The following is a 20,274-nucleotide window of genomic DNA, read 5'->3' on the forward strand; positions in this document are numbered from 1 at the left end:
TCAAGCCGCCCACCCACAACTCACAGGCCACCCACACTGGCAGCTATTCAACCATGACAGGCATATCACCCAGATACACGTCCGCTTTCCTGCAGGAGAAGGTGGCGCATATCAGGAGGCAGCAAGTTGCATTTAGCCCCTCGAGCCTGTTCCACCATTCAATGAGATCATGGTGGACCTGTGACCTAACTCCATATACCCGCCTTAACCCCATGTCCCTTAATATCCTTGGTTCACAGAAATCTATCAATCTCAGATTTAGCTTTCACAAGTGAGCTAGCATCAACTGCCGTCTGCAGAAGAGCGTTCCAAATGTCTCCCATCCTTTGTGTGTAGAAGCTTTTCCTAACTTCACTCCTGCACGTCCTAGCTCTAAATGTTAGGCTATGTCCCCACATCCTGGTATTCAAGTCTAGGAGACCTCCAAAAACAGTTACAAATGTCTCGGCAGCCAGAAGCAATAATTCAGCCACTAACCTGTAAATCCTGCATGGTCCCTTTAAATAGCACTGGTGGGCGGTCCTTCAGGCACTCTAAGATACGTTCAGATGGTCGGGGTTAAGACTGTGTGTTGAGTTGAGCGTTAAGTCCCAAAATAGTGTCTATCGCTTTAAATCAGCGTTGCACACTGGTTGAAGCCATTTTCTCCCTACTTTACATCTGTTATGACGCCATCTTGGATGTCGGAGAGGCCGTGTAGCGCCCGTTGTTTCGGCGCTACACGGCCCAATTTAGCGCCCAATGTTCCTTAAGCAAATCGTGCTGGGAGATTGGAGAATAGCCTCTGTAACACCTCAGTTCAAAAATGGAGAGCAGGATAAACCACATGACCATTGACCATTTAGTCTTATGTCAGTTGTGGGCAAACTCTGGGGATCCATAATTCAAGAACGAATTAGTGAGCATGGAGTAATTAAGGTGAGCCAGCCAGGCTTTGTTAAAAGCAAGTCGTGTTTGACAAATTTATTTGAGATTTTTTGAAGAAAAGGATAGTTTAAGGGGTGTAGATGTAGTGTATATGAATTTTCAGAAGGTGTTTAATAATCAAGGGTGTCTCTTGGGAGACTTGTTAGAAAAATTCAGCTGTATGGTGTAAGAGGAAATGTAGCAGCAGAGATAGAGAGTTGGTTGACAGACAGGATACAAAGTCTTAGAGTAAATGGGTGTTGTTTACAGTTGAAAAGCATTGAAAGTGGTGTTTCCCAGGAGGTCAATGCTGGGTTCACTTTCGTTCTTGTTGTCTACAGATAATTTGCACTTGGATGCAGGGAGCAATATATCGAATTTTGCTGATGACAGAAAAGTTACGCTTGACGAGCAATGAGGAGGGCTGATTACGACTGCAGGAGAACACGGATTGATTAGGAAAACAGGCAGGCAACTGGCAGGTTGGCAAAAAAGCAGGATAACAGGATTAGCAAAGAGCCAGCACGGACAGAATGGGTTCATTCTGCACTGTGAACTTCTATGGTGCTATGCTCTCGTTGGCTGTGTTCACAATGTGAGTGAATACTGTGGGGCTGTGTGTTCACACTGAGTGTGCACAGTGGGCTCACACTGAGTGTGTACTGAGGGGCTGTGTGCTCACACTAAGTGTGTACTGAGGGGCTGTGCGCTCACACTGAGTGTGCACAGAGGGGCTGTGTGCTCACACTGAGTGTGCACAGTGGGCTCACACTAAGTGTGTAATGAGGGGCTGTGTGCTCACACTGAGTGTGTACTGAGGGGCTGTGTGCTCACACTGAGTGTGTACTAAGGGGCTGTGTGCTCATACTGAGTGTGTACTGAGGGGCTGTGTGCTCACACTGAGTGTGCACAGTTGGCTCACACTAAGTGTGTACTGAGGGGCTGTGTGCTCACACTGAGTGTGTACTGAGGGGCTGTGTGCTCATACTGAGTGTGTACTGAGGGGCTGTGTGCTCACACTGAGTGTGTACTGAGGGGCTGTGTGCTCATACTGAGTGTGTACTGAGGGGCTGTGTGCTCATACTGAGTGTGTACTGAGGGGCTGTGTGCTCACACTGAGTGTGTACTGAGGGGCTGTGTGCTCATACTGAGTGCACTGTGGGTGAACTCACACTGAGTGTGTACTGAGGGGCTGTGTGCTCATACTGAGTGCACTGTGGGTGAACTCACACTGAGTGTGTATGGTGGGGCTGTGTTCACACTGAGTGTATACTGTGGGGCTGTGTGCTCACACTGTGATTGTGTACTGTGGGGCCGTGTGCTCACACTGAGAGTGCACCGTGGGGCTGTGTGTTCACACTGAGTGTGTATGGCAGGACTGTGAGTTCACACCCAGTGTGTATGGTGGGACTGTGTATTCACACTGTGTATGGTGGGGCTGTGTGTTCACACTGAGTGTTTGTGGCAGGACTGTGAGCTCACACTGAGTGTCCACTGTGGGTGAGCTCACACTGAGTATGTATGGTTGGGCTGTGTGTTCACACTGAGTGTGTACTGTGGGCTAGGTGCTCACACTGTGATTGTGTACTGTGGGGCTGTGTGCTCACACTGAGTGTGTACTGTGGGCTAGGTGCTCACACTGTGATTGTGTACTGTGGGGCTGTGTGCTCACACTGAGTGTGTACTGTGGGCTAGGTGCTCACACTGTGATTGTGTACTGTGGGGCTGTGTGCTCACACTGAGTGTGTACTGTGGGCTAGGTGCTCACACTGTGATTGTGTACTGTGGGGCTGTGTGCTCACACTGAGTGTGTACTGTGGGCTAGGTGCTCACACTGTGATTGTGTACTGTGGGGCTGTGTGCTCACACTGAGTGTGTACTGTGGGCTAGGTGCTCACACTGTGATTGTGTACTGTGGGGCTGTGTGCTCAGAGTTTACACTGGGGGTTATGAGCTCACACTGACTGTGTAGTGTGGGGTTGTGTGCTTACACTGTGACTGCGCGTGGGGCTGTGTGTTCACACTGAGTGTGTGTGGCAGGACTGTGAGCTCCCACTGAGTGTGCACTGTGGGTGAGCTCACACTAAGTGTGTATGGTGGGGCTGTTTGTTGACACTGAGTGTGTACTGTGGGGCTGTGAGCTCACACTATGACAGTAATCAGAAGCAGGAACCAGGATTGACTGGTCTTCTTCCAGCCCAGTGACACTGAGACACTGCTGATCGAGATCTGCTCGCTCAGCACAGGCAGGGTGAGACTGGGGACCACGTGCAGCTTGTTGGCTGCTCCATACTGCACGGTCCAATCATCCACCCAGTCACCGAGGATTCCAGGTAAGTTAGAAGAAGAACTGATTGAGAAATCCTGAACTCACCATCACATTTTTAATTGTTGCTTGTTCTCCTGATTGTGCTCCGTTGTGATCCTTGTGGACAATCTCCACCCGGATGTCATTCTTGGCAGAGACCTCACCTTTAACGTCTGCAAAACAGTCACAGCAGAGAAATCAAACAAGCCCTCCCTCGAACATTCACATTTACAAATCGATAAGCAGTCGGACGCTGTGAGGGGATTGTAGGGCTTTTGTCTGCGAGGATGGCCAATCGGCAAATTCAGGCTCATCCATTCAGAGCGAACCTACACCCCTCCTCCCATCACAGTATCCAACAGCTCCTTAACTGATTCAGGAGATTTCCCCCTCACCCCCCCGGCCCCTGCCCCATTTACCCAGAGGTTCACTCCCTGTGTTGATCACTCCCTGTTTGAAAAAGGACTTCCTGATTCCAGTTTGAAATTTGCCTTTTGCTGGTTTGAAGCTGTGTCCTTTCTCCGAAAGGGCTTGGTTTCATTTGGCGGAGTGTTCTGCCATTCCCTTTTCCTGACCAAATACAATCCTGTATTCCTCTATGGATTTGAGCCCATAATGTAGGCCGACCCTCTCATTGCAGTACTCAGGAGTGCTGCATTGTTGGAGGTGCTGTCGTTTGAATGACAAACCTGTTCCGGTGATTTGGACGCATGTTAAAGGTTCCACTGAAGAGCAGGGAGTTTTCCCAGTGACCTGACCAACCTTCCTCCCTCAACCAATACCACCAGAAAGAAAACAGATGAACCGGCTATATGGGTTACTACTGCTTGTGGGATCTTACTGTGCGTAAAGTGGAAGAGACTTGCCAAGATACTATGCAAGTCTTTCTTTCTATGAGCGCCCTCTTAGACTCCGTCGTTCAAGGCTGAAGAGCCCAAGTTTCTCCAATCTTTCCTCATAACTCAGTCTTCCGATATTAGGGATCAGCCTTGTGGTTCTGTCTTCACAAAGGAGGACACAAATAACCTCCCGGAAATGCTAGGAAACCAAGGGTCTAGTGAGAGGGAAGAACTGAAGGAAACCAGTATTAGTAAATAAATAGTTCTAGGGAAATTAATGTGGCTAAAGGCTGACAAATCCCCAGGGCCTGATAATCTACATCCCAGAGTACTAAAGGAAGTGGCCCTGGAAATAGTGGATGCATTGGTGGTCATCTTCCAAAATTCTATAGACTCTGGAACAGTTCCTACAGATTGGAGGGTGGCAAATGTAACCCCACTATTTAAAAAAGGAGGGAGAGAAAAAACAGGGAATTACAGACCAGTTAGCCTAACATCAGTAGTGGGGAAAATGCTAGAGTCTATTATAAAAGATGTGATAACAGAACACTTGGAGGGCATTAACGGGATTGGACAAAGTCAGCATGGATTTATGAAAGGGAAATCATACTTAACAAATCTACTGGAGTTTTTTGAGGATGTAACTAGTAGAATAGATGGGGGAGAACCAGTGGATGTGGTGCATTTGGATTTTCAGAAGGCTTTTGATAAGGTCCCACACAAGAGGTTAGTGTGCAAAATTAAAGCACATGGGATTGGGGGGAATATACTGGCATGGATTGAAAATTGGTTAATAGACAGGAAACAGAGAGTAGGAATAAACGGATCTTTATCCGGGTGGCAGGCAGTGACTAGTGGGGTACCGCAGGGATCAGTGCTTGGGCCCCAGCTATTCACAATATATATCAATGTATATATTATGAATAGGGAACTAAATGTAACATTTCCAAGTTTGCAGACGACACAAAGCAGGGGTGGAATGTGAGCTGTGAGGAGGATGCAAAGAGGCTCCAATATGATTTCGACAAGTTGGGTGACTGGGCAAGAACATGGCAGATGCAGTATGACGTGGATATATGTGAGGTTATCCACTTTGGTTGTAAAAACAGAAAGGCAGATTATTACCTGAATGGTGATAGATTGGGAAAAGAGGAGGTGCAATGAGACCTGGGTGACCTTGTACACCAGTCGCTGAAAGCGAGCATTCAGGTGCAGCAAGCAGTTAGGAAGGCGAATGGTATGTTGGCCTTCATTGCAAGAGGATTTGAGTACCGGAGCAGGGATGTCTTACTGCAGTTATACAGGGCCTTGGTGAGACCACATCTGGAGTATTGTGTGCAGTTTTGGTCTCCTTATCTGAGGAAGGATGTCCTTGCCATGGAGGGAGTGCAACGAAGGTTTACCAGACTGATTCCTGGGATGGCAGGACTGACGTATGAGGAGAGATTGGGTCGACTAGGCCTATATTCACTAGAGTTTAGAAGAATGAGAGGTGATCTCATCAAAACATATAAAATTCTAACAGGACTAGACAGACTTGATGCAGGGAGGATGTTCCCGATGGCTGGGGAGTCCAGAACCAGGGGTCACAGTCTCAGGATACGGGGTATGCCATTTAGAACCGAGATGAGGAGAAATTTCTTCACTCAGAGGGTGGTGAACCTGTGGAATTCTCTACCACAGAAGGCAGTGGAGGCCAAGTCATTAAATATATTCAAGAAGGAGATAGATATATTTCTTAATGCTAAAGGGGTCAAGGGATATGGGGAAAAAGCGGGAACAGGGTACTGAGTTAGACGATCAGCCATGATCATTTTGAATGGTGGAGCAGGCCCGAAGGGCCGAATGGCCTACTCTTGCTCCTATTTTCTATGTTTCTATGTGCAGCTTCCTGGGCTGGAATGTCTCTCTTGTGTCTTGGTGACCAAAACTGGACATAGTTCTCAAAGTGTGATCTGACCACAGCAGGTTTTTTTTATTTATTCTTGGGATATGGGCAGTCCCTCAGTGTCAGCCTGGATTTTGGACACTAAGGTAATTTTTGGTCACTAAGGTAATTTTTGGTCACTAAGGGAATAGATGGGGATCGGGCAGGAAAGTGGAGTTGAGGTAGAAGATCAGCCACGATCTTATTGATTGGCGGAGCAGGCTCGAGGGGGCGTATGGCCTACTCCTACTCCTATTTTTACGTTCTTACGTGCTCAAGTCTCTGGAGTGGGACTTCTGACTCAGAGGTGAGAGTGCTACCCACTACGCTATGGCTGACAGCAGTCGACACCACTTGCTCTTTCTCACCCATATACCTGTGACTCATCCATTGCTTCCACTTCAGCCTCCCTGTCTAGAACCCCCGCTCTGTGTATATCTGCGATGGGAGGGCTTGTTCGCTGACACTGGCTGGGTCACTCTGTTTCTCCACGGAATGGTGAAAAGACAAAAGGTTGTGGGGTAGAAACTGGTTCCTGCCAGCCCGGAACGATCCCTGCACTGGAATGGTTAGGCCCGGGGCCCGATCAATATTGGGCCGCATTTTATTAACACCAGTGGGCAGCGGAAGCACACTGTGCGTCCCCAGGCAGCTCGCTGGCGAAGTCAGGATGAATGTCGGGCCGTTGCCAATGATCTCAGGGAGGAGGAGGTGATGGTGATGGGGATGGGACCGAGTGGGTGCTGGCAGCGACCCTCGAGAGTGCTGTAGGGTCAGAAGAAGCACTCCTGGCTCTTCCTCGCTCCACATTGTGAAGCTTTTTTAAAACATACCTTTTTGGAGGCGGCCTCCAGCGGTTCCTTTAAGGCCGCATGTAGACCTGGTTATCCTGAGCACAGCAGGCCTGCTACCGGCTACATCAGGTACCTTGTGAGGGCGTCAGGGATGGTCACCAGCCAATATATTCTTTGTATTCCTCCTTGCACCAGTGCCTTTGGAGTCTGGCCATCAAAATAACCCTTCCTTAGTTTACTACACTCCATTGTACACCAACATGGCTGAGTGAGCCGTTGAACTGGGCTCCCATGTGTCATTTCAGGGGTTGCTTAATGCTGTTGGAGGGCGTTGGCTGTAATTATTGATCCTTGTGCTCCATTGGAAGTCTCACTGTGTTCGTTCTAGGGCATGTTACATCACAGGGAGGTAAATCAATAAAAGAGCAGGTTCACAAGTGCACTTCACACTCACTGACACACCTTTAGCAAAGCTCAGTGAAGCCTTTAACAACACACACACACACACACACACACAAAGTCATCTACGGCCTATGGTGTCTCAGTGCACCAATTCTAATACACTGCACTATAACCAGTTAATGTACAGTTCAGTGGGAGTTTAAGTGCTGACCGGCTGGAGGTGCCTGAACTTACTTCAATTGTGGCTCTTAGCTAAAGTCCTGACTGGAACTCCCTCTGGGCACTCCAATTTTTATACAGACTGTCTGGAAACTTCCAGAATGTGTGCCGATTCTGTGCTCTAGCGTTAATGGAGCGCTCACTAATGTTTGCCCTAAAATTGTTCCAGAAGGAAAAAAGCCTTAATGGATGTTAACACACTGACCTCACGCTCACGGTGGTTTTGATTGTTAAGGGCTTGTTAAAGGTTCTCCTTGAATTCCCTATGGGTTTTTAATGGTCTAGGAGCTATAGGCACTTGCTCAGAGTTACTGTTATTGAAGTGAGAGGAACAGCATGGCTCATAAAGCCACCCGAAACAGGCAAAACCAGGGGAATTGGAGACATGTGTGGTCAGGACAGTGTGGAAAACCACAGGCTGCCCTGATCTGAGAGTGTTCTACATACTGCACACACTTCCCTGTGGGTGACTGGAACATGTGATACTGCTGATATCAAAGTCCTTAGTTATGTTGCTGTGACACAGCCCGGCTGAACTTAAGGAGGTAGAGCCGGAGAATAGCAGCACAAAGTTCTGTAGCACTGTCATCTCTGAGTTGGAAGGTTTTGGGTTTAAGCCCCATTCCAGGACTTAAGTACATAATCTAGGCTGACACTTCAGTGCAGTACTGAGGGACCGTTGTGCTGTCGGAGGTGCCACCATTTGGATGAACCATTAAACCTGTCTGTCTGTTCTCGTTTCACCCATCCTTGGGAACATCCTTACTGCATCCACCCGATCAAGCCCCTTCACAATCTTATATGTTTCAATAAGATCGCCTCTCATTCTTCTGAACTCCAATGAGTAGAGTCCCAATCTACTCAACCTCTCTTCATATGTCCGCCCCCTCATCCCCGGGATTAACCAAGTGAACCTTCTTTGTACTGCCTCGAGAGCAAGTATGTCTTTTCTTAAGTATGGGCACCAAAACTGTATGCAGTATCCCAGGTGTGGTTTCACCAATACCTTATATAACTGCAGCAATACCTCCCTGTTTTTATATTCTATCCCCCTAGCAATGGTGGAGCAGGCTCAAGGGGCCGTATGGCCTACTCCTGCTCCTATTTCTTATGTTCTTAAAGATTCCATGGCACTATTCAAAGAAGAGCAGGGAGCTCTCCAGATGTCCTGGCCAAAATTCCTCCCTCAGCCAACATCACAAATCGGTGGAACGCAGGGATCGTTTCAAGCCGACGCAAACCACTTTCTGCCCCACCAACTTTTGTCTTTTCTCAGATGTTGATGAAACAAATTAACAGGTGTCATTGGTATTGAGAGTTAGCTATCCGCAAAATAGCTGCCATGCCTGGCTACATATTAACAGTCACTACACTTGGAGAGCTTCTAAGAGGTATGATAAGGCGCTATGTAAATGCGATTATTTCTATTCCATTCAGCCTGCTATCAGCATAGCACAACTGAACTTTACTATTCCACACAACACAGACATTCAAAATGGAGACCTCAAATGAATGCCTCAACATACACATCCTTACAAGTTGTGATGCGCCAAAGGAATTCTTTATTGTCAAAGTCATTTTCTTCATTGGTTTCTGCTCCCAGATATTCTTCACCTGATCAATCAACAATGTCATTATGGCTTTAGTTTCTCTCTCTCGCTCGCTAAGTGTCTCTCTCTTGATCTCTCGCTCTATCTTTCTCTCTCATTCACTATGTCTCTCTCTCCCTCACCAGGCCTCTCTCGCTCGCTCGCTATGTTTCTCTCTCTCGCGGTCTCTCTCTCACTCGCTAGGTCTCTCTTGCTCGCTATGTCTCTCTCTTGCGCTCTCTCTATTTCTCTTTTGCATGATTGGTATTAACACTTCCACAAATCTATTCAGTTCCCAATTATTTGTTCTGTTTCCCTTTGCCCCTGTTCCCCGTCTCTCTCTGCCAGGTGCCTTCACTGACTTTATAAATTCAAGCTCTGGATTCTTTCATCTTTCTCTGTATTTCTTTCTACTGTAGTTGAGTGAAGATTGATCTGATCTGCTTCCTGGTAATATTGCCTTTGAAACCTCTTGGCGCCTGTTCCCCTGTTCCTGCAGCTTACATTTCCTTTTCTGTTTCTTTAATCAGAATCACTCCAGTATTCAGAACCTGCTTTCTAATCCTGTGATTTCAGATTCTGCTCCTTCTCTCTGTACAGCTCCTAAACTTTCATTATTCTCCAACTCTTGTCCTCGGCCTATTGCTGTGAGGAATTATCATTATTCTTCTATCTTTTCTGCTTTTTGTTATTCTCAATCTTCTCCTTTCTTTAATTTTCTAAGGACACTGACCCTTGTCTCTGGCTAGCCCAGATTCCATTAATATATGAGGCATTCAACCAAAGTCCAATTGCCTAATCCAGTCGTTCAGATGGATGTCAAAGATCTCATGGCACTTTTCAAGGAAGAGCAGGGATCTCTCCTGGTGTCCTGGCCAACATTGCTCCTTCACCCAACAATAACAAAATGGATTAATTGGCCAGTTATCCTATTGCTGTTTGTGGGACTTTGATGTGCTCAAGTTAGTTGCCATGTTTGCTTAGATAACAACAGTGACTATACAGACAAAGTAATTTTATGGGAAGCACTTTGGGATGTCCTGAGGAGGTTATAAGTTCTATTCATAAATTCTTCATTTCTTTTCTTTATGAATTCAAATTTGGCCAGGAAAGTAAGGCTGGTGACAGAAATTTAATTTTATAAGAAAACTTTGAAAATAGATATTGTGAAGAAGTTCTTTACTCAATGTGTTATGAATGGTTGGAATAATCTGCCAGGCAGAGTAGTAGAGACACAAACATTAGGAACATTTATGAAGGAAGGTTATAATGGGAGATTTAGTGTATGAGGAGGATAGATATTGATGGGAGGATTCAGGTACTACAACAACATGCATTTATATAGTGCCTTTAATGTAATAAAACGTCCCAAGGCGCTTCACAGGAGCGTTATCAGACAAAACTTGACACCGAGTCACATAAGGTAATATTAGGACATCTTGGTCAAAGAGTAGGTTTTAATGAGCGACTTGATTACAATATTAAACTAGCAAGAAATATAAAAGCAGATTGTAAGAGCTTCTACAAGTATATAAAAAGGAAGAGAGTAGCGAAAATAAACGTGGGACCCTTAGAGGCTGAGACAGGAGAAATTATAATGGGGAATAAGGAAACGGCAGAGACGTTAAACAAATATTTTATATCTGTCTTCACAGTAGAAGACACAAAAAACATACCTGAAATAGTGGGGAATCAAGGAGCTAATGAGACTGAGGAACTTAAAATAATTAAGATTAGTAAAGAAAATGTTTTAGTAAAATTAAAAGCCAACAAATCCCTGGACCTGATGGCCTACATCCTAGGGTTCTAAAAGAGGTGGCTGCAGAGATGGTGGATGCATTGGTTTTGATCTTCCAGAATTCCCTAGATTCTAGAACGGTCCCCGTGGATTGGAAGGTAGCAAATGTAACCCCGCTATTCAAGAAAGGAGGGAGAGAGAAAACAGGGAACTACGGGCCAGTTAGCCTGACATCAGTAGTAGGGAAAATGCTACAATCTATTATTAAGGACGTAGTAACAGGGCACTTAGAAAATCATAATATGATTAGGCAGAGTCAACATGGTTTTATTAAAGGGAAATCATGTTTGACAAATCTATTAGAGTTTTTTGAGGGTGTAACTAGCAGGGCAGATAAAGGGGAATCAGTGGATGTAGTATATTTGGATTTTCAAAAGGCATTCAATAAGGTGCCACACAAGAGGTTGTTACACAAGATAAGGGCTCATGGGACTGGGGTAATATATTAGCATGGATTGAGGATTGGTTAACAGACAGAAAACAGAGGGTAGGAATAAACAGGTCATTTTCAGGTTGGCAGGTTGCAACTAGTGGAGTGCTGCAGGGATCAGTGCTTGGGACTCAGTTATTTACAATCTATAGTAATGACTTAAATGAAGGGACTGAGTATAATGTATCCAAGTTTGCTAATGATACAAAGCTAGATGGGAAAGTAAGCTGTGAGGAGGACACAAAGAATCTGCAAAGGGATATCGGCAGGTTAAGTGAGTGGGCAAGAAGGTGGCAGATGGAGTATAATGTGGGGAAATGTGAGGTTATTCACTTTGGTAGGAAAAATAGAAAAACTGAATATTTTTTAAATGGTGAGAAACTATTAAAATTTGGTGTTCAGGGAGATTTGGGTGTCCTTGTACATAAAACACAGAAAGTTAACATGCAGGTACAGCAAGCAATTAGGAAGGCAAATAGTATGTTGGCCTTTATTGTAAGGGAGTTGGAGTACAAGAGTAAGGAAGTCTTGCTGCAATTGTACAAGGCTTTGGTGAGACCTCACCTGGAGTGCTGCGTACAGTTTTGGCCTCCTTGTCTAAGGAAGGATATATTTGTCTTAGAGGCAGTGCAACGAAGGTTCACAAGATTGATTCCTGGGATGAGAGGGTTGTCCTATGAAGAGAGGTTGAGTAGAATGGGCCTATACTCTCTGGAGTTTAGAAGAATGAGAGATGATCTCATTGAAACATATAAGATTCTAAGAGGGCTTGACATGGTAGATGCTGAGAGGATGTTTCCCCTGGCTGGAGAGCCTTGAACTAGGGGGCATAGTCTCAGGATAAGGGGTCGAACATTTAAGACTGAGATGAGGAGGAATTTCTTCACTTAGAGGATCGTGAATATTTGGAATTCTCTACCCCAGGGCTGTGGATGCTCAGTCATTGAGTATATTCAACACTGAGATTGATAGATTTTTGGGCACTAGGGGAATCAAAGGATATGGGGATCGGGCGGGAAAGTGGATTTGAGGTTGAAGATCAGCTATGATCTTATTGAATGCGGAACAGGCTCGAGGGGCCGTATGGCTCCTATTTCTTATGTTCTTGAGTTCTTAAATGAGGAGAGTGAGGTGAAGAAGCGGAGAGATTTAGGGAGGGAATTCCAGAGCTTAGGGTCTAGGCAGCTGAAGACACGGCAGCCAATGGAGGGGTGATGAAAATTGTGGATGCACAAGAGGCAAGAATTGGAGGTTGCAGAGATCTCGGAGGGGTTGTAGGGCTGGAGGAGGTTACAGAGATAGGGAGGGGCGAGGCCATGAAGGGCTTCGACGGGAGAGTTAGGGCACCAGGTGGATTGGGCTTGAAAGAGCTGATTGTCTTTTTTTTAACTTGTGTTATGATCTTATAAATCACCTGGCCTCAACCTACCTTCCTACAAGATCAACTTCTATGTTTGATGGTGTGGAAACATTCATTGGTTACTTTCTGTTTCCAATAACCTTTCATTATCATCAAAGCAAACATCAGAATTCTAGCCGTGACCCTCCCCACCTACCCTGCCCCCTGTCTGATTTTAGACATGGCAAATGGTGGAGCTGCCGGGCCCTGTTTCAGAATGTTCCGGGTGCTGTCATGTTTAGTGAGGGACGCACTCCAATGGAGTGAGGCCCACCCATTATGGGGAATCCCACTCTTAGACAATGGGTTAATTTGTAACAGGTTGCGATGGATTGAAAACAAAGTGACAAGGACTCAAACTCCTGTTGGAAAGACACAATTTAATTTAAAGAGGAAGAATATGATACTGGATCCTGAATGTTATGGAAGGAGATACGAATAATATATGCTAATATTTCCCTGTCATTTCTTGGTGTTCTGATCCAGGTTTTAGAATTGCTGATTACAGGCAGACTGGGAGCAACCGTGCTGTGTTGGACTCCCATTTTCTGTGCTATCAGGAAATTCTTTCCCAGTGACAATACTAACGAGGAATTTAATCCGTGATTCACTGTCCCAGGGAGTTCTAAACAAAATGTGTGTGGCTGAACAGCAGCTCCAAAGCATAGAACAAGGCACCATAAACTGGCCTGAGAGATACAGGTCGGGTATGGATATCTCGCTGGGTTATGGGCCCTTTAACCGTGGACCGTGAATGGACTCTGATGCTCTGAAGGTGGAGTTCCTAGAAGGTGTCATTGGGCAGGATTTGTGGAGCCGAGGAAAAGGCATCAAAGGACAAAATCTCCTTCACCTCTGTCGCTCCCTCTCTTTATACAGCAGACCTCCTTTACAGCACATTCCTTCATGGAGATCTCCTGGGCTTTGTTCAATATCTAGAGGCGCACTGTTTTGTGTTTGTGTTTCATCGCCAGTCCATTCACACTTAAACATAAATGGAGTTGAAACTGGTCTTCGACGGTAGTGCAGAATGGGCGAGAATGAATCAGCAACCCGTCAATAGAAAAGAAAATCGGGGGCGGGGTGTAAAACGGGGCAGAGTGTAAAACAGGCAGGGTGTAAACCGGGCTGCCGATTCGCTATTGCCCGTTTTGTGCTACTGCCAAGACCAATTTCTGCCCTTCACAGGTCGGCAGCAAAGAAAGAAAGGACTTGAATTTCTATAGTGCCTTTCACAACCTCAGGACCATAAGACCAGAAGAGCATAAGACCATAAGAGATAGGAGCAGGAGTAGGCCATTCGGCCCCTCGAGCCTGCTCCGCCATTTAATGAGATCATGGCTGATCTGATTTTTACCTCAACTCCACTTTCTCGCCCTTTCCCCATATCCTTTGACTCCCTTGCTGATCAAAAATTTGTCTAACTCAGCCTTGAATGTATTCAATGACTCGGCCTCCACAGCTTTTTGGGGTAAAGAATTCCAAAGATTCACGACCCTCAGGGAGAAGAAATTCCTCCTAATTTCCGTCTTAAACGGGCGACCCTTTATTCTGAGACTATGCCCCCTAGTTTTAGATTCCCCCATGAGGGGTAACATTCTCTCAGCATCTAACCTATCGAGTCCCCTCAGAATCTTGTATGTTTCAATAAGGTCTCCTCTCATTCTTCTAAACTCCAATGAGTATAGACCCAACCTGTTCAATCTTTCCTCATAAGACAACCCTTCCATACCTGGAATCAACCTAGTGAACCTTCTCTGAACTGCCTCCAATGCAAGTATGTCCTTCCTTAAATAAGGGCACCAGAGCTGTACACAGTACTCCAGGTGCGGTCTCACTAGAACCCTGTACAGTTGTAACATGACTTCCCTACTTTTATACTCCATCCCCTAGAAATAAAGGCCAATATTCCGTTTGCCTTCCGGATTACTTGCTGCACCTGTATGTTGACTTTTTGTGTTTCATATACGAGGACACCCAGATCCCTCTGTACCGCAGCATTTTATAGTATTTCTCCATTCAAATAATATTTTGCTTTTTTATTTTTCCTCCCACATTATATTCCATCTGCCAAATTTTTGCCCATTCGCTTAACCTGTCAATATCGCTTTGCCGACACTTTGTGTCCTCATCGCAGTTTGCTTTTCCACCTATCTTTGTATCATCAGCAAATTTGGCCACAAGACACTCTGTTCCTTCATCCAAGTCATTGATATATATATATTTTTTTATTCGTTCACGGGATGTGGGCGTCGCTGGCAAGGCCGGCATTTATTGCCCATCCCTAATTGCCCTTGAGAAGGTGGTGGTGTGCCACCTTCTTGAACCGCTGCAGTCCGTGTGGTGACGGTTCTCCCACAGTGCTGTTAGGAAGGGAGTTCCAGGATTTTGACCCAGCGACAATGAAGGAACGGCGATATATTTCCAAGTCGGGATGGTGTGTGACTTGGAGGGGAACGTGCAGGTGGTGTTGTTCCCATGCGCCTGCTGCCCTTGTCCTTCTAGGTGGTAGAGGTCGTGGGTTTGGGAGGTGCTGTCGAAGAAGCCTTGGCGAGTTGCTGCAGTGCATCCTGTGGATGGTGCACACTGCAGCCACAGTGCGCCGGTGGTGAAGGGAGTGAATGTTTAGGGTGGTAGATGGGGTGCCAATCAAGCGGGCTGCTTTATCTTGGATGGTGTCGAGCTTCTTGAGTGTTGTTGGAGCTGCACTCATCCAGGCAAGTGGAGAGTATTCCATCACACTCCTGACTTGTGCCTTGTAGATGGTGGAAAGGCTTTGGGGAGTCAGGAGGTGAGTCACTCGCCGCAGAATACCCAGCCTCTGACCTGCTCTCGTAGCCACAGTATTTATATGGCTGGTCCAGTTAAGTTTCTGGTCAATGGTGACCCCCAGGATGTTGATGGTGGGGGATTCGGCGATGGTGATGCCGTTGAATGTCAAGGGGAGGTGGTTAGACTCTCTCTTGTTGGAGATGGTCATTGCCTGGCACTTATCTGGCGCGAATGTTACTTGCCACTTATCAGCCCAAGCCTGGATGTTGTCCAGGTCTTGCTGCATGCGGGCTCGGACTGCTTCATTATCTGAGAGGTTGCGAATGGAACTGAACACTGTGCAGTCATCAACGAACATCCCCATTTCTGACCTTATGATGGAGGGAAGGTCATTGATGAAGCAGCTGAAGATGGTTGGGCCTAGGACACTGCCCTGAGGAACTCCTGCAGCAATGCCCTGGGGCTGAGATGCTTGGTCTCCAACAACCACTACCATCTTCCTTTGTGCTAGGTATGACTCCAGCCACTGGAGAGTTTTCCCCCTGATTCCCATTGACTTCAATTTTACTAGGGCTCCTTGGTGCCACACTCGGTCAAATGCTGCCTTGATGTCAAGGGCAGTCACTCTCACCTCACCTCTGGAATTCAGCTCTTTTGTCCATGTTTGGACCAAGGCTGTAATGAGGTCTGGAGCCGAGTGGTCCTGGCGGAACCCAAACTGAGCATCGGTGAGCAGGTTATTGGTGAGTAAGTGCCGCTTGATAGCACTGTCGACGACACCTTCCATCACTTTGCTGATGATTGAGAGTAGACTGATGGGGCGGTAATTGGCCGGATTGGATTTGTCCTGCTTTTTGTGGACAGGACATACCTGGGCAATTTTCCACATTGTCGGGTAGATGCCAGTGTTGTAGCTGTACTGGAACAGCTTGGCTAGAGGCGCAGCTAGTTCTGGAGCACAAGTCTTCAGCACTACAGCTGGGATGTTGTCGGGGCCCATAGCCTTTGCTGTATCCAGTGCACTCAGCCGTTTCTTGATATCACGTGGAGTGAATCGAATTGGCCGAAGACTGGCTTCCGTGATGGTGGGGATATCGGGTGGAGGCTGAGATGGATTATCTACTCGGCACTTCTGGCTGAAGATGGTTGCAAACGCTTCAGCCTTGTCTTTTGCACTCACGTTGAGGCCCCAGCACTGATCCCTGCGGCACCCCACTAGTTACAGATTGCCATTTTGAAAATGACCCTTTTATCCCGACTCTTTGTTTTCTGTTATTTAGCCAATCCTCTATCCATGCCAGTATATTACCCCCAACACCATGAGCTCTTCTCTTGTGCACTCACCTTTTATGTGGCACCTTATCGAATGCCTTTTGGAAATCCAAATATACAGCATCCATTGGTTCCCCTTTATCCACCCTGCCCATTACTTCCTCAAAGAACTCTACTAAATTTGTCAGACATGATTTCCCCTTCATAAAACCATGTTGACTCTCCTTGATTGTATTATGAGTCTCCAAATGTCCTGCTACTACTTCCTTAATAATGGATTCTAGCATTTTCCCAATGACAGATGTTAGGCTAACTGGTCTATAGTTACCTGCTTTCTGTCTCACTCCCTTCTTGAATAGGGGCGTTACGTTTGTGGTTTTCCAATCCGCTGGGACCTTTTCAGAATCTCGTGAATTCTGGAAGATTACAACCAATGCATCCACTATCTCTGTAGCCACTTCCTTTAAGACCCTCGGGTGCAAGCCATCAGGTCCAGGGGACTTGTCAGCCTTTAGACCCATTAGTTTACCTCGTACTTTTTCTCTAGTGATAGTGATTGTTTTTAGTTCTTCCCTCCCCTTTGCCCCTTGATTTTCTACTATTATTGGTATATTATTAGTGTCTTCTACTGTGAAGACAGATACAAAATATCTGTTCAATTCCTCTGCCATTTCCTTGTTTTCCATTATTATTTCCACAGTCTCATCCTCTAAGGGACCAATGTTTACTTTAGCTACCCTCTTCCTTTTTATATACTTGTAGAAGCTTTTACTGTCAGTTTTTATATTTCTTGCTAGTTTACTCTCACAATTTATTTTCTCTCTCTTTATTATTCTTTATTATTCGTGCTTTACAACCAATGAAGTACTTTTTAAGTGTAGTCACTATTGAAATGTAGGAAACGCGGCAGCCAATTTGCTCACAGCAAGGTCCCACAAACAGCAATGTGATAATGACCAGATAATTTGTTTTAGTGATGAAGCTTGAGGGATAAATATTGGTCAGGACACCAGGGAGAACTCCCCTGCTCTTCTTCAAAATAGTACTGCCCTGGAGTGTCAGCCTGGATTTTGTGCTTAAGTCTCTGGAGTGGGACTTGAACCCATGACCTTTTGGCTCAGAGGCGAGAGTGCTACCCACTGAGTTACAGCTGACACCTGTAATCCCAAATTGTGCTGAGCGTTCATTGATCCGGTCCCCCCTCGCGTCACTGATGAATCATCATGGCCATTTGCACGGGGAAGCAGGAAAGGGTGAGAGCGATCCCCACTGACCCACGGCTGACACCTGGAATCCATGGCAAATGTGCTCGTGCATCTATTTCTAGAAGAAATTGAGGGGGAGACCACCACAATTGAAAGGAATAGAAGAGAAGATAAGGTAACTCAAGAAGCATTGGCTCAGTGATGCCAATTCCCTGGTTTTCAAAACCTGTAGACTGTAGGAGGAGGAGGGAAGACTAAGAGAGGGAAGGAGCCGCACAGTTTTGAACTCCTGAAAAAGAATGAGCCAGAGTCGGAGACAGTATGATGAATCCTGACTTCAACAGAGGGAGGAGAAGCATGCAGGATGGTGTAATCGGAGTTTAGGATGAATAATAGAGGAAAATTCCGAGGAACACCGAGTGCAGTGAATCTGAGGTGGAAACATGACCTTCTGATACGATTGTTAAAAATGCCAATTCAAAACCAACTCATGCTTTGCAACCACTAAGACATAAGAACATAAGAAATAGGAGCTGGAGTAGGCCATACGGCCCCTCGAGCCTGCTCCGCCATTCAATCAGATCACGGCTGATCTTCTACCTCAGCTCCACTTTCCCGCCCGATTCCCATAATCCCTTGATTCCCCTAGAGTCCAAAAATCTATCCATCTCAGCCTTGATTATATTCGATGACTGAGCATACACAGCCCTCTGGGGTAGAGAATTCCAAAAATTCACAACCCTATGCATGAAGAAATTCCTCCTCATCTTAGTCTTGAATGGCCGACCCCTTATCCTGCGACTATGCCCCTTAGTTCTAGAATCTCTAGCCAGGGGAAATAAAATTTCTCAGCATCTACCCTGTCAAGCCTCATCTTTCAATGAGATCACCTCTCATTCTTCTAAACTCCAGAGAGTACAGGCCCATTCTACTCAACCTCTCCTCATAGGACAACCCTCTCATCTCAGGAATTAATCTTGTGAACCTTCGTTGCACCGCCTCTAAGGCAAGTATATCCTTCCTTAGATAAGGAGACCAAAACTGTACACAGTACTCCAGGTGAGGTCTCACTAAAGCCCTGTGCAACTGTAGTAAGACTTCCTTACTCTTATACTCCAACCCCCTTGCAATAAAGGCCAACATACCATTTGCCTTCCTAATTGCCTGCTGTACCTGCGTACTAACTTCCTGTATCTCATGAACAAGGACATCCCAGTCTCTCTGCACACCAACATTTAATAGTTTCTCACCATTTAAAAAATATTCTGTTTTTCTATTCTTCCTACCAAAGTGAATAACCTCACGTTTCCCCACATTAGACTCCATCTGCCACCTTCTTGCCCACTCACTTAACCTGTCGACATCCCTTTGCAGACTCTATGTCCTACTTACCCACCCTAGCTTACACTTATGCTTCGACTGGACATTCTCTGATTGGTTGAGGCTGCGAGGTGGGGAAGGGGGGGGGCGGGGGAGGGAGTTGTCTACCTCGAGCAGTGTTTGGAGGGAGTGGGGGGAGGGATCTCGGGGAGGCAGGGTCTCATTGACAGGTGCTGAGAAGCAATCTACTCTACGGTCTGGTGGTACTTAAGAGGTGGGATTGGGATAGTCATTACCTGCACTTCTTTTTCTGTTGATGGAAGGAAAGTGATGTCGTCCCAAAGGTTTAATCTCTCTCAGACAGTTAGGCTTAGTGAAGGATGGAAGTATATTCTTCACCTGACAATTGTCAATGTGTAAACCAGATGGGATTTTCGTTATCCAGCATGAATGTTTTTTCCGTGCTGTAATGAAGCATCCTGGAATATTAAAGTGAGCGGGAGTCCAATTAATCACCTGAAAAATCTTTAGTTTCCAATTTTTCTGCTCTTGCCTCCTGAAGGCGCCGACTTTTACTGGGGTTTGCGTTCAATCGGTGCCAGCAGCCTGCTATTATCCCATGTGAACCTGGACAGTTCAGTGTCCGCAAGCTATTCAACTGTGGACGGCATCAGTCAAGCCCAAACCCATCCAGTTGTCCACAGACACTTTCCAGCAGTTGAATACATGGTTCGAAAGTACACACCCATCTTCGTACAACTTACTTTCTGCCCCATTTTACTGGTTTCACACTAGTTGTGGCTGAGGGGCTCTGTTGAATGGCGGGTGGTCTGGGAGGGTGGGTATGTCTGAGATGCTAGGTGTAGCTGGGGAAAAGGGTGGTGGGGGGGAACTTTGAGAGTGTGAGTAGCTGGGAGGGCGGGTGAGTGTAACTGGAGGGTGAGGAGGCCGGGAGAGAGGGGTAGGTGAGTCAGAAGGAGCATAGGAACAGGAGCAGGCCATTCAGCCCCTTGAGCCTGTTCCACCATTCAATTAGATCATGGCTGATCTGTACCTCAACTCCATTTAGCGCCTTACCCAATAAAAATCTATCA

General features: G+C 46.2%; 1 protein-coding gene across 1 annotated transcript in view; it reads right to left on the reverse strand.

Annotated features, from left to right (window-relative positions):
* The window catches only part of kirrel3a (kirre like nephrin family adhesion molecule 3a), a 441,035-nt gene that overhangs the window by 9,271 nt on the left and 411,490 nt on the right, over positions 1 to 20,274 (reverse strand). Inside the window, exons 12-13 of the mRNA XM_067970790.1 lie at positions 19,477 to 19,644; positions 3,281 to 3,387 (exon numbers count right to left, since the gene is read on the reverse strand). Of these exons, the coding sequence (XP_067826891.1) occupies positions 3,281 to 3,387; positions 19,477 to 19,644 (275 nt within the window). The remainder of the gene's footprint in view (positions 1 to 3,280; positions 3,388 to 19,476; positions 19,645 to 20,274) is intronic.

This window comes from Heptranchias perlo, chromosome 33, assembly GCF_035084215.1.
Source record: "Heptranchias perlo isolate sHepPer1 chromosome 33, sHepPer1.hap1, whole genome shotgun sequence".
NCBI classification, from domain to species: Eukaryota; Metazoa; Chordata; class Chondrichthyes; order Hexanchiformes; family Hexanchidae; genus Heptranchias; species Heptranchias perlo.